A 13278-nucleotide genomic window follows, 5' to 3' on the forward strand; every position below is an offset into this window, starting at 1 on the left:
GAATGCCAGGTAGGATCACCATACTGTACTTGATGCAGCAGAATGATCCTGCAGCCCGACTAGCTGGCATGGGTGAGCATGCCATGTTTATTGGCTGCTGATCATGACCAAAGGTGATGGGAACTTGGAGGATGTATCTAGCATTGTCATTATTGTGTTAGTACCCTAATTGAATATAATGACAAACTATTTTATCAACCTTAACTTAAAATGGAACAGAAGAAAAAATAGCTGAAACATTGAAAAAATACCAAATGTTAACTTAAGTAGGGCAATTACAGTGATTAATTTTAATTTCATCTTTGTCTTCTATTTCACCTTTCTGTTGTACCCCTATAATGTACCCTAATGTACCCAAGTATGGAAGCTGTTAAACTATAGTTACAGTAACACCCCCACCCCCTCCACCAATTAAGAAATATCCTCACAGAAACTGAGATAAAGCTATGTATTTATATAAATGATGTAAAAAATGCTGATTTATTCAAAATTAACCAGATTTCATTATTCCTCAGGCTTGATACTGACCAGGTGAGCAAACACTGTATAATTAATGCCACCTGAAACAGGTGGTTTAGCCTTGAACTGTAACACTAGTTTGTATTCATTCATTGTTCTGATAATTACTTAAAGGAATCCACCAAGTTGTAGTCTCACCTACAATAATGTTATCACTTAATTGTATTTAGAAAGGTTTCACATTGTAATATAATTTGTGCCATAATAATAAAGATGTACATGATTGTATGTTATGGTCCCTTATGGTCACCCCATTGTAATTGAGACGTGACTTCAGAGCCCAATCTGTAAATGGTGTGAAATAAATTAGATAGGAAACATGACACCTTTGGTTTCACTTTAATGAGCAGACCTCACAGCCCAGTCTATAGTACAGAGATACACATCTCGGGAATCGTTCAGCCATAAACACAGTTTGTGGACTCAGCAGCTGGGACTGATTGTCTGTGACACTGCAGACCACCATATGTGTGCATCTGTAGGACAGACTGACCTGCTGGTCCCATAGATCAGGATAGATGAGAGTGGAGCTTGTTTCCTGATCTGGGGTGTTTCTGTGAGAAGGTATTACAATACCAGTTGTGGGACAGAAACTGAACACCATTCATTTTCATGTGCATAGATTATAGTGTTGGGTGTTTGTTATACCAACACCACCAGACAATGAAGGACAAAACTCAAGGTGCCCTGTGGTCAACCAGAAACATATAATACACAATTGTCTGGAGGGTACAATACATACTACTTTGTATACATGTTATTATCTGGCCAGTGAACTGCATGGACCTTCAATAACTGGACGTCAGGACTCATTCATTGTACATCCTTGTAACACTGTACCTAGCTAGCAAGCTACATGCAGATTCCATCACAGCAGCTATGGAGGTGTGTCTCTGTACAGGTGTGATATTATAGGTGTGTCATCGTGTATGGATACTATACAGAGAAATTAGTATGATATATAGACATAACTACAGCCAGTGAATCACCTGGATGGAAACATGGATAGGTCTAAGGTGGTCAGATGGTTGGATGGTGTCAACTCAGGTAAATGTAAAATGTCACCATGTATATATATACATCTTATACATGTTATAGGGTGAAGTACCTTCTCGGATGATATTAGAGATTGTGCTGGGTACATTAGATGAGACATAGAAATATTTCACTACATCATGATGTGTTAGGAATAACAACACACAGGCATCTTATATATGAAGTACAGTGTGTAGTTTGTAGTTGATTAAGAGAGAAGGGGGGGATGTCATAAAGGTTGATACATGTACATGTACTTTATAGAGTACACGTGTAACACACATATTGTTGTGATTAACTTGGTACTGTACACTTGTGTTGGAGGTGGTAGTTGGGGGATGTGTGGTAGTCAGTGTCATATATATATATATATATAGGCAAGATTTCAAAACCACCTCAGTCTATTAGTATCACATCACCTGTCTATAAAGACTCCTGTCTATAATGGCCACAGCATTTAACTGTTTCTCTCCCTACATACATGAAGTGTAGTAACCTATATCTATTACATGTACAACAACTTGCTTCCTTATGTGGTCTTAACTTTTCCCATGTGTATGTACCATTATAAATGTTTTAGATCTCCGTATTGTTTTTGAAGATTTAAGGCCATCATGGTGTTTATAAATTTCCCCTAGAATCTGATGTTTTTGCTTTCACTATCATCTCTATGAGAATATTTATAAAAGCTTTTAAGTTCATAATATTTTTTTCATATAAATAATAATTTCAAGGTCATGTTTACTGTACATGTTTCAAGGCCATGTTTACTGCACATGTTTCAAGGTTATGTTTACTGTACATGTTTCAAGGCCATGTTTGTATTGTTTACTGTACATGTTTCAAGGTTATGTTTACTGTACATGTTTCAAGGTCATGTTTACTGTACATGTTTCAAGGTCATGTTTACTGTACATGTTTCAAGGTCATGTTTACTGTACATGTTTCTAGGTCATGTTTACTGTACATGTTTCTAGGTCATGTTTACTGTACATGTTTTAAGGTTGTGTTTACAGTACATGTACATGTTTCAAGGTCATGGTTACTGTACATGTACACATGTTTCAAGGTCATGTTTACAGTACATGTTTCAAGGTCATGTTAACTGTACATGTACACATGTTTCAAGGTCATGTTTACTGTACATGTAAACATGTTTCAAGGTCATGTTAACTGTACATGTAAACATGTTTCAAGGTCATGTTTACTGTACATGTACACATGTTTCAAGGTCATGTTTACTGTACATGTACACATGTTTCAAGGTCGTGTTTACTGTACATGTACACTTGTTTCAAGGTCATGTTTACTGTATATGTAAACATGTTTCAAGGTCGTGTTTACTGTACATGTACACTTGTTTTAAGGTCATGTTTACTGTTCATGTACACATGTTTCAAGGTCATGTTTACTGTATATGTAAACATGTTTCAAGGTCGTGTTTACTGTACATGTACACTTGTTTTTTATGGTCATGTTTACTGTACATGTACACATGTTTCAAGGTCATGTTTACTGTACATGTACACTTGTTTTAAGGTCATGTTTACTGTACATGTACACATGTTTCAAGGTCATGTTTACTGTACATGTACACTTGTTTTAAGGTCATGTTTACTGTACATGTACACATGTTTCAAGGTCATGTTTACTGTACATGTACACATGTTTCAAGGTCATGTTTACAGTACATGTACACTTGTTTTAGAGTCATGTTTACTGTACATGTACACTTGTTTAAGGTCATGTTTACTGTACATGTACACATGTTTCAAGGTCATGTTACTGTACTGTAAACTGTTTAAGGTCATGTTAACTGTACATGTAAACATGTTTCAAGGTCATGTTTACTGTACATGTACACATGTTTCAAGGTCATGTTTACTGTACATGTACACATGTTTCAAGGTCGTGTTTACTGTACATGTACACTTGTTTTGAGGTCATGTTTATAATTACTGTACATGTACACATGTTTCAAGGTCGTGTTTACTGTACATGTACACTTGTTTTAAGGTCATGTTTACTGTACATGTACACATGTTTCAAGGTCATGTTTACTGTACACTTGTTTCAAGGTCATGGTTACTGTACATGTACACTTGTTTCAAGGTCATGTTTACTGTACAATGTACACTTGTTTTAAGGTCATGTTTACAGTACATGTACACTTGTTTTAAGGTTATGGTTTCTGTACAATGTACACTTGTTTCAAAGTCATGTTTACTGTACATGTACACATGTTTCAAGGTCATGTTTACTGTACATGTACACTTGTTTTAAGGTCATGTTTACTGTACATGTACACTTGTTTTAAGGTCATGTTTACTGTAGATGTTTTAATATAAGGTCATGTTAACTGTACATGCACACTTGTTTTAAGGTCATGTTTACTGTACATGTACAATTGTTTTAAGGTCATGTTTACAGTACATGTACACTTGTTTTAAGGTTATGGTTTCTGTACAATGTACACTTGTTTTAAGGTCATGTTTACAGTACATGTACACTTGTTTTAAGGTCATGTTTACTGTACATGTACACTTGTTTTAAGGTCATGTTTACTGTACATGTACACTTGTTTTAAGGTCATGTTTACTGTAGATGTTTTAATATAAGGTCATGTTTACTGTACATATTTCAAGGTAATTATTAATGTGTTAATTAAGTGTTTATAAATGATCTAATATCATGATAGTTTGTAAGTGTACCAAGATCACAACATCTATATTTATTCCAAGATAAAGATGTTTATAGATATTCCAAGGTCACATATACAGTATACATATTCAAAGGTAACAATGTTTATAAATGTTTCAATTCAAGGTCACAATGCTTATAGATATTCCAAAATCATGATCATCATGTTTAATGTTTATAATTTTTTTCAAAACATTGTTTACTGTACATGTATATGTTTCAAGGTCATTAAGTTGCAATTTCATGATTATTCATTATAGATAATGATTATTTATCATTTAATTTCTATATTTAGGTTATTTTTTTTATATTATCTGGATTGTTTAAATTTATTTGCAACTTGTTTAGAAAGCAGACATTTTGGCTCTAGGTTGAACAGTTTACTGCCAAATGTCCTGATCTTGGCCTAAATATAGAACTCATAATATTCTTTTTATATAATCTATAGGATGTGTTTTTACCTTGTATCAGAAATCATATTGACTCATCGCTTTCAATTCAAGGCAACTTTGAAAATATATCCAGATTACAGTTTTTACACGGAATAATTTTTCAGCATCTTACCAAACATATGTGAGAAATGATTGCAATGTCTTTAATGTTGCTTCTATTTGTAATTAAATTTATCTTAATGCTTGCCAAAACAAAGTGCTTCCAATCAAATATCTTATTACTGATGCAGAAGAACTGAATCTGAGTTCACATGCAATGTTAAAAAATTGAAATGTGGATTTACTGTGATGCATTAAAATAACATATGTTTACCAACAAAATGATAGGTAAGAGGAATGTAAAAAATGTGTGGAATTCATTTGAATATATGCAAGTTTATGCATATTTCATCAGATGACATTCTATGTATGTACAATATTTAAACAAAATAACTGGATAAGATACTGATTTGACGTTGATTAATCAGATTCCAGATGATGATAAAACATGAAGAATTACATGTAATAGGATTTCACATAGAAAGTGTATGAATGTCTACAGCTACTCTGGGTTGATTACAATCTTTTGTGTATGTGGTTTTTTTCTTCAGAGAAAGTAAAGTACAGAGCTGCAGAAAATGGAGGTCATAGTGCAAGTGAACTGAATGGTATGTACAATTGTATTGTCTAGGGCTTGGCATAAGCAGCTGGAGGTCTGTACCTCACTTTAAGTTTAATATCAAAATTCTATGCACTATCTTCAAGTGAACCATTCTTCTTTTATATTTATAAGAACAATGATTGACTTATCATGATGGCCATGCAAAAAGGGATGTGGTCTACTTTGTAAACTATTCTCTTCTGAAACCATCCTTGCACAATTTGGCATGATGTATTAGGTAAATATAAGATTTTTTCTGATTCATAGAATATTCGGCAAATAATAATAGACATTTGACGGGAATCCTGATACCTTACGAGCCCGATTTTGTTCTGATGTTTGAGATAGAGTGGGACCCGAGACTGTTGGAACGAGACTGTTGGAACGGGAGGTAGACTGGGGCTTCATACTTAACAAAGTAACCATGTTGTAGGGTATACTCAGGTGATAAGGCAGGGCGGTCTGATAAAACTGTCAGCACATAATCAGGCCGGAGAAAGTCCAGATTACAACCACCTGAGGGACAAAATTAGTCCAATTGTACAGCACATATTGGCCATTGTCCCAGACACTGTACTCGTTCTACAGCCAGGACAAAATTAATCCTAGGATCAGTATAACAGGGGAAAAACATGATATAATCTACAATTCAGAAATGAGTGAATTTATTTAATACAAAGATAAAGCTTAAAGTAAAAAGTTATTGTTCTGTTTGATGGTCATGGTGTAATTATATGTACAGAATAAACCAGAGGGTTCTTTGTCTAAAATATGTTGCTTGGAAATATAAAAAAAAAAGTATCACTTTGCAATACTCATGTGTATACATGCATTAAATATGAAAATCATTAGCTGTTGTTATTCCTGGCAATTACAAGTGACTAGGTGATCAGGTGCTGTAGATTCGTAGATTGTGAGTTCAGGATGGTCACAGGGCACAATTCAAGAAGTTGTTGAGCTTATGCTGTGGTGTGTCCTCCTTTGTCTGTCAACTCTCATTTACACTACTGGTCGTGAACCACTGAGCAGATTTCGACCAAATTTGGTGTGGAGCATCCTTGGGTGAAGGAGAAACAATTTTGTATAAACGATGGGCTTGGCCCCCTAGGGACCTGAAGGATGGGGCTAAATAGGGAAAATATGTACCAAATTGGTAAAAATCCTTTTTCTGTATGACCATATTTGGTCTGAAGCATCCTTGAGTGAAGGGGAACCAATTTTGATTAAACGAACATGTGGATGTGGCATCCTGAGCCTGAGTGGCAGGGCCCAATAGGGGAAATATAGCAATATATAATTACTTTAGAAATTGTACATGTAGAGTGCTGAGTTTTTCCATTTTCATTGCTATATGGAGGTGCGCATCACAGGCCCTCTGGGCCTTTTGTTAATCTGAAGGTTAAAGCTTTGAATTTCCTGTTGTTATTGTTCTGTGCATGTTGAATACTAATATATATGTGATATGGAAATTACATACATATAATACATTGTTTGTATAGGGGAATTTGAGAATCAATCTGTATTTTCTGCCAATCCATTGACATACATTCCTACCAATGGTTTCAGCATGTCATGATCATGACATCTTGCTCATTACTGATTAACTATTTTGCTGATATTCCAGATGACAACAATGGTGTGACCACAGTTGAGTTACTGAAGAGAGATGGATTTGGACTGGGACTCATCATATCAGGTACCCATGACTTCATTGAACTTATAGAAGTGTCATATATATCCTGTAATAAGCCCGGGGGTCAACAAATACACTCTGACTCAGGGTTTAGGGCTTACTGCTGGCCAGTGGAATAACCTTTATTGTCTCTATTTTCACTGGACTTCCATAGCATTATTATTACCAGGCATTAGTCCGTATAATTCTATCACAATTACTTGAGGAACACTACATGTAGATGAAACAAGTCTAGATCTCTCTTCATCCCACACACATCCACTCATCTTAAACCTGTAATTTGTCAACATGAAGGGCTATCGGATTTCAGGGCTCACAATAGTCTTTTGATGAGAGAGTATGTATGTTTACAATTCAGAAAATGAATTTTGACTCTAAAAGCAAACAAGTTTTCGTACCATATGTTTTTGTTATTCACATTTCAGGGAAAATTGAGTTGATTTCTGAAATTGTTTACATTTTCTAAATGGTTATTGAAAGTATTCAGATTATTTTAATGAACACCTTATTTTAGTGATTAAAATGTGTTTGAAGTTCAAATAATTCATTCCAGATAACTGTAATGGCTAGACATGAAATTTGGCTTGGAACTGATAGATTGAAAAGTTTGTTAAATCAAAAACCTTGACCTACCTTCAAGATTGCTTGTCGAAGATGCCGGGTATTCATGACATCTGTCTATATTTAATGGTTTATGGTAAAAATACCAGACTACTAGGAAAAATTCTAATATAAGATGTTGAAATTTTCTTTTATTGATCAGTAAATTATGAAGAAAATTTCAAATATGTAAATATAATGGTTGACAATTTTTCTTCATTAATTTGGGGCGATTCTTTCCTGTGTGAAAACAATCCTGAACATGGAGCACTTGTGCTGTGGTACTCATTGTGTGTCAACCATAGCTGTTATCAGTGGTTCCCATCACATGTCACTTACGCTCCTTTATGCACAAGTTGTCAAACCTACAATGAGACGCTTCACTCAGTAAGTGGTGTCAGTCTGTTCCACTGTAAGAGAAAATTATCCATTATCATGCATCAGTATAATTCATATTGATGGGAAAGTAATTTAACGACAAATTCTTTGCTCTTATAACATTGTGTAATAATAGCCATATAGCTGTTGAAAAAATAAGAATGTATGGATGACATGTTTTAAATTTTTAGACCATAACGGACATTTGTCATCCAAAGTCTGTCATTGCCTATAGGAAACTAGGCTACCATGAAACTGTATCATTAGTGTCAAGCATATATATAAGGCTCTTACTTATATGTTTGTGCTGAAGTATTCTGATCAGTTCATTCAGAACTGGCAGTGTAAAACAGTAAAGGTATCATGGGTGTTGCTGCTGGGCTGACCTATACTGACCTAGGACAATGTGTGGTAGAATTAATGAACAAACAATCTCACGATGCATAGTACTCAACTATCACTATGATCATAATATCAGTTTTAAAACTTACACACAAATCTTCAATGAGGAACAATTAATCATTTCATTAATTATTAAGAATTATTTTGATTACTTTCTACTGCCAAGATTTTGCCATGTCTATTAAAGCATAATTAGATTAAAGCTATTTGCATCTTACTTAGTATAGAAACTGATTTATATGCCACAGTTAATTAGCATACATCCTTAATTAACTCATCTCTTAGAAACATTTTTTTTTTCTACAATGTTTATTTTGATGAAATTACAGTCAGGATTTGAAACTTATGTATGTACCCAATAAATTCATTTTTAGCTCACCTGGCCTGAAGGTTCTTTAAACACCATTATGGTGTAAAAATAATCCATATGGTCTTTCAGAGAGTACATTTTTGTATATGTATTAACAAATTGAACATGAACATTATTTTGACATTTGGTCAAATCCAACCAGGTGAGCGATACAGGCCCCATGGGCCTCTTGTACCAATTTTATATCAGTTTAAAAATGCATGTTGTTTTACTCATCAGGCTATAAGGAAAAGTATTGCTTGAATGTGAAAAATGTGTAAGAAATGTATTGAATTTTCTAAAACAGCATATAGCTTAAGTATTTCTACAACACTTGCATCAGAAAGATTTTCATCATCCATTGTCAAGAGACTGGTTTACCTGTTAAAAACTGTTCAAAAATCTCCAACATCACATGTTATTTGGGAAGAATAACAATGTCTTAGTATTTCATGTTTTTTTGTCTGTTTCCCTGTAGCTACACAGGTGGTAGCACTAAAGCCCCTGTCAATCACTGTAGATCCAGTATTAGTCGATCTGTACATACATTGGCCCACTTTACTCCCAGTTACTTCTCTCCCTGTCTTAGTGTTACTTCTCTTCCTGCTGTCAGACAGATACTGGTTCCCCCATCTTCTATTTTGACATCCCACCTGATAGCTGTACTGTATTTGTAAGATTGTGTTAAATTTGATACAAGTTGAGTGTATAGTGATCCTACCTATGCTGTGTAGCTGTCATATAGAAACAAAATTCTATCCTGGTTTTAAAATGTGAAGGTTGATTTATTTAGGTACAGATATTCCTCATGTTGAGAGACTTGGACATTGGAATTAATATAAAACCTAAACGTCACATTTTATATTGTTATTGTAAGTGTTTCATTATACATGTAACTTCCTAATTACATTGTTAAGAGGTCCTTTTAATTGTTCTCATACTAATAATCTCATTTTCCATAACAACAACATCACAATTACCAAAAATGCTCTCTACCACATGTGATATAGATGTATATATAAAGCTTAAAAACATTGTGGAAGAACAACATCCTAATGCTCAGGTACCATAACCTGTCTCTGACACACAGTCCTAGAGGTAGGGTGTGTATTGATCTTCTGTTTCTCAAGGTTCAATGATCAAATTATAATATATTTTATTAACATATATACTGTGTTCATGTTTCTTGATCCTAATCATCCTTTTCCCCCCTTTTTTATAGGTGGTGTGGATAAAAACCTCCGGGCACAAATCTCAAATCTGAAACCAGGGGGCATAGCATACAGGTAAGTATCAATGTCAATGTAATTATTAGATATAGAACAATAAAACAATATGTACTATCTTTGTGCAAATATTTACAATTTATGTTTTATCATATTCAAAGGCTTTTGACTTGATAATTTAAAGAGAACATAATTATTTTCCATACTATTATATGGCCATGGTGATACCTTGTATTGCAATACCATTGACAATAAGGTAATTTTGCCCTTACTGTTCAGGGGAAATAACTCTTACAAACATGGTCTGTGTTGCTGTCCTACAGATCTGATTGCCTGGAGATTGGGGATTACATTCTGTCAGTCAATGGGATAAAGACGGTGGATATGAAACATGATGAGATCATCAGTCTTCTTCGTAATGTTGGTGAACAAGTTCTGCTGGAGGTCGAGTACCAACTACCGGATAATTGTAAGTTAATTGGTTTGGTTTGGTTTGGTTTATTTTGTTTAACGTCCTATTAACAGCTAAGGTCATTTAAGGACGGCCTCCCGTGTGTGCGACATGCATGCGTGTGGTGAGTGCGTATGTGTGTTTTGGGAAGCTGCGGTATGTTCGTGTTAAGTCTCCTTGTGATAGGCCGGAACTTTTGCCGATTTAAAGTGCTACCTCACTGAAGCATACTGCCGAAGACACCCAGCAGCACACCCCACCCGGTCACATTATACTGACAACGGGCCAACCAGTCGTCCCACTCCTAATATGCTGAGCGCTAAGCAGGAGCAGCAACTACCATTTTTAAAGACTCTGGTATGTCTCAGGCTAGGGAGAAAGAACCCAAAGCCTTCCTCACAGGGGCGAACGCTCAACTAAAGGCCAAAAGTGAGGCAGTGTCAAGGGAGACATTAGGAAGAAGAAAGTTAGTAAGAAAGAAGAGAAAAGATAAGATCCCAAATTTAGTCACCTCTTACGATCATGCAATGGGGGCAGCAGGCACAATTCTTACGCCCTACCTGCAGGGCAAATTAACCTTGAAATAAAAAATAAGATGTTAATCTTGGTGAATTGAAAATAGGAAAATCAATCTTTGTGGACAGAAAATAGGAAAATCAATCTTTGTGGACAGAAAATACAAAAAAAAATCTTTGTGGACAGAAAATAGATAAATAACATTAATACTGTGAATAGAAAATAGATAAATAACATTAATACTGTGAATAGAAAATAGATAAATAACATTAATACTGTGAATAGAAAATAGATAAATAACATTAATACTAGATGGTTGGCAAGCAAAACCTAAATAAGAAATGATTAATCATCCATTTAATATAGGCTTAAGTCTTTAAAAGACTTCTTCTCAAAAGCAAAAGAGGCCCAGGAACTTGATATTGGGCCTGTAGCATGCTGGGGTGAAGGGCTACCAAGTTTGTTTAAATTATTGACCTTTACCTACATTCAAGGTCACTGGGTCGAATGGGCTAAAATCTTTAAATGACTTCTTCTCAATAACCAAGAGACCCAGGGACTTGATATTGGGCATGTAGCTTGCTTGTGTGAAGGGCTACCAAGTTTGATCAAATGTACGATCTGACCTACATTCAAGGTAATGGGATTAAATTTGTTTAAATCTGTAAACAATGATTTCTTGATAGACAAGAGACTCTGAGGTCTGATATTAGGGGAATAGTATACTGGAATGAAGGACTAGAAAATTTATTGACATGAATGATTTTGGTTTGTTTTTGTTTAACGTCCTATTAACAGCCAGGGTCATTTAAGGACGTGCCAGGTTTTGACATGAATGAACCTAGCTAGCCTACTCTTGATATTTGAATAAAGTTGTAATCAGTATAGTATCTGTAGAAATGACCTAGATAAGCTTCAAAGTTGTTGTAGATCCAAGTGAGCAATACAGGTCTATCGGACCTCTTGTCTGAGTTATATGTTAAAAAGTATCTTAAATTCATTCTCATTTCATATGAGATTTTATGAAACTTGTCATGAAGTTTTGCCAAGGCTCACAAAATAAAGACTTCTAAGACTCATTTAATAAAATCTCATATGAAAAGATCCTATATATATCTGGTAGGCTTGCACTGGTAAAAAGATAGGTAAGGGGTTGAGGATAGTTACAATGTATGAAAACTTGGAATCTGTAATTATTTTAGAATCATGCATAGGCTTGGTGTAAAGGAAACATAAATTAGCATGTTGAACTTGGAAATGAAATGGGTCTGTATAGTAGAAAGGAAGTATACAGAGATACAGTATATAGGTACTTATAGATCAGAATTAATAAGAGACTGAAACTTTGGCAATTGGGACTTTTACTAAGTGATCAATATAGGGTAGATATTTGTACTTGAAGGAACAGTGATAAAGGCTTGTAAATAGGAAATATAGATATAGATTTGATGAATTGTTGAAAAATAGGTATAATTGATAAAAATGTGCTTGTATAATATAAACTAACTTAACCTTGATGGTAGGATTTAAAGAAGTATTTTGGTTGTGATCAAATTGGGTCTTTCAAACTTTCAATATTAATGCGAATGTGACTTGTCTTTTTACAACCTAATGTTTCCCTGCTTTATTGAATGAAATTCTACCCTACAGCTATTTCTGACTCGTTTGCTGTCAGCTGGAAACAGAGTAACATCACTCTAGAGAAGGAGGGTCAGAGCTTTGGGTTTACATTGAGGGGAGGCTACAATGATAGACAAGTGAAGGTCCGCCCTCTAACCATCACCCACATCAGAGGAGGTGGTCCTGCAGACAGGTACCTATAGGACGATGAAGCTAATGTTCATGCTGTTCACCACATTTTAACAAGTATAAGAGGACCAATAAGTTAAAGAGACCATCACTCCAGTTTTTTGTGGGCTTGAGTAAATTTTCTTAAATATTTGAATGTTTGGATTGATGCTGAATTCATTAAGGGCTTTTCCAGTATGATAAATATATCTAACTGGGGGAATCCAGAAACAACGAAATTCCATACATGGTTGGTGCTGAAGAAAATTCAGATTATCATTTAATACTGTTTGAATGAAATCATTTCTATTGGTAGTCCCTGTTTGACAAATCTGAAGTCCTCCTGTTGGGTAGATATCTTACTGGAAGTCCTTTTTAATATTACATGCTACCATATACATCTACACAGTAGAATATTGCATCTATCCGAACTCCACATTTCCAAACTTCCAGATATCGGAACTGTTGCCATGTCATCCACTTAGTAAGAATATCCAGACATCTGAATAGTTGAACAAATTAATGTTCC

The 13278-nt window shown here is 34.8% G+C and overlaps 1 protein-coding gene across 4 annotated transcripts in view; it reads left to right on the forward strand.

The window, feature by feature from the left end:
* Positions 1–13278, forward strand: part of LOC117331677 (glutamate receptor-interacting protein 1-like) — a 42341-nt gene that overhangs the window by 14538 nt on the left and 14525 nt on the right. For 3 of the 4 annotated variants that reach the window (XR_004533624.1, XR_004533623.1, XM_033890508.1), the window contains exons 2-6: positions 5297–5353; positions 6971–7042; positions 9991–10054; positions 10318–10463; positions 12612–12774. Coding sequence is in view for 2 of the 4 variants with exons in the window: in XM_033890508.1 (XP_033746399.1) it covers positions 5297–5353; positions 6971–7042; positions 9991–10054; positions 10318–10463; positions 12612–12774 (502 nt within the window). In the remaining 2 variants the exon portion in view is untranslated. Of the gene's footprint in view, positions 1–647; positions 1567–5296; positions 5354–6970; positions 7043–9990; positions 10055–10317; positions 10464–12611; positions 12775–13278 lie in introns of those variants that run through there. The other variant, XM_033890509.1, reaches the window with a different exon arrangement.

The sequence above is a fragment of the Pecten maximus genome, chromosome 7, assembly GCF_902652985.1.
Source record: "Pecten maximus chromosome 7, xPecMax1.1, whole genome shotgun sequence".
NCBI lineage: Eukaryota > Metazoa > Mollusca > Bivalvia > Pectinida > Pectinidae > Pecten > Pecten maximus.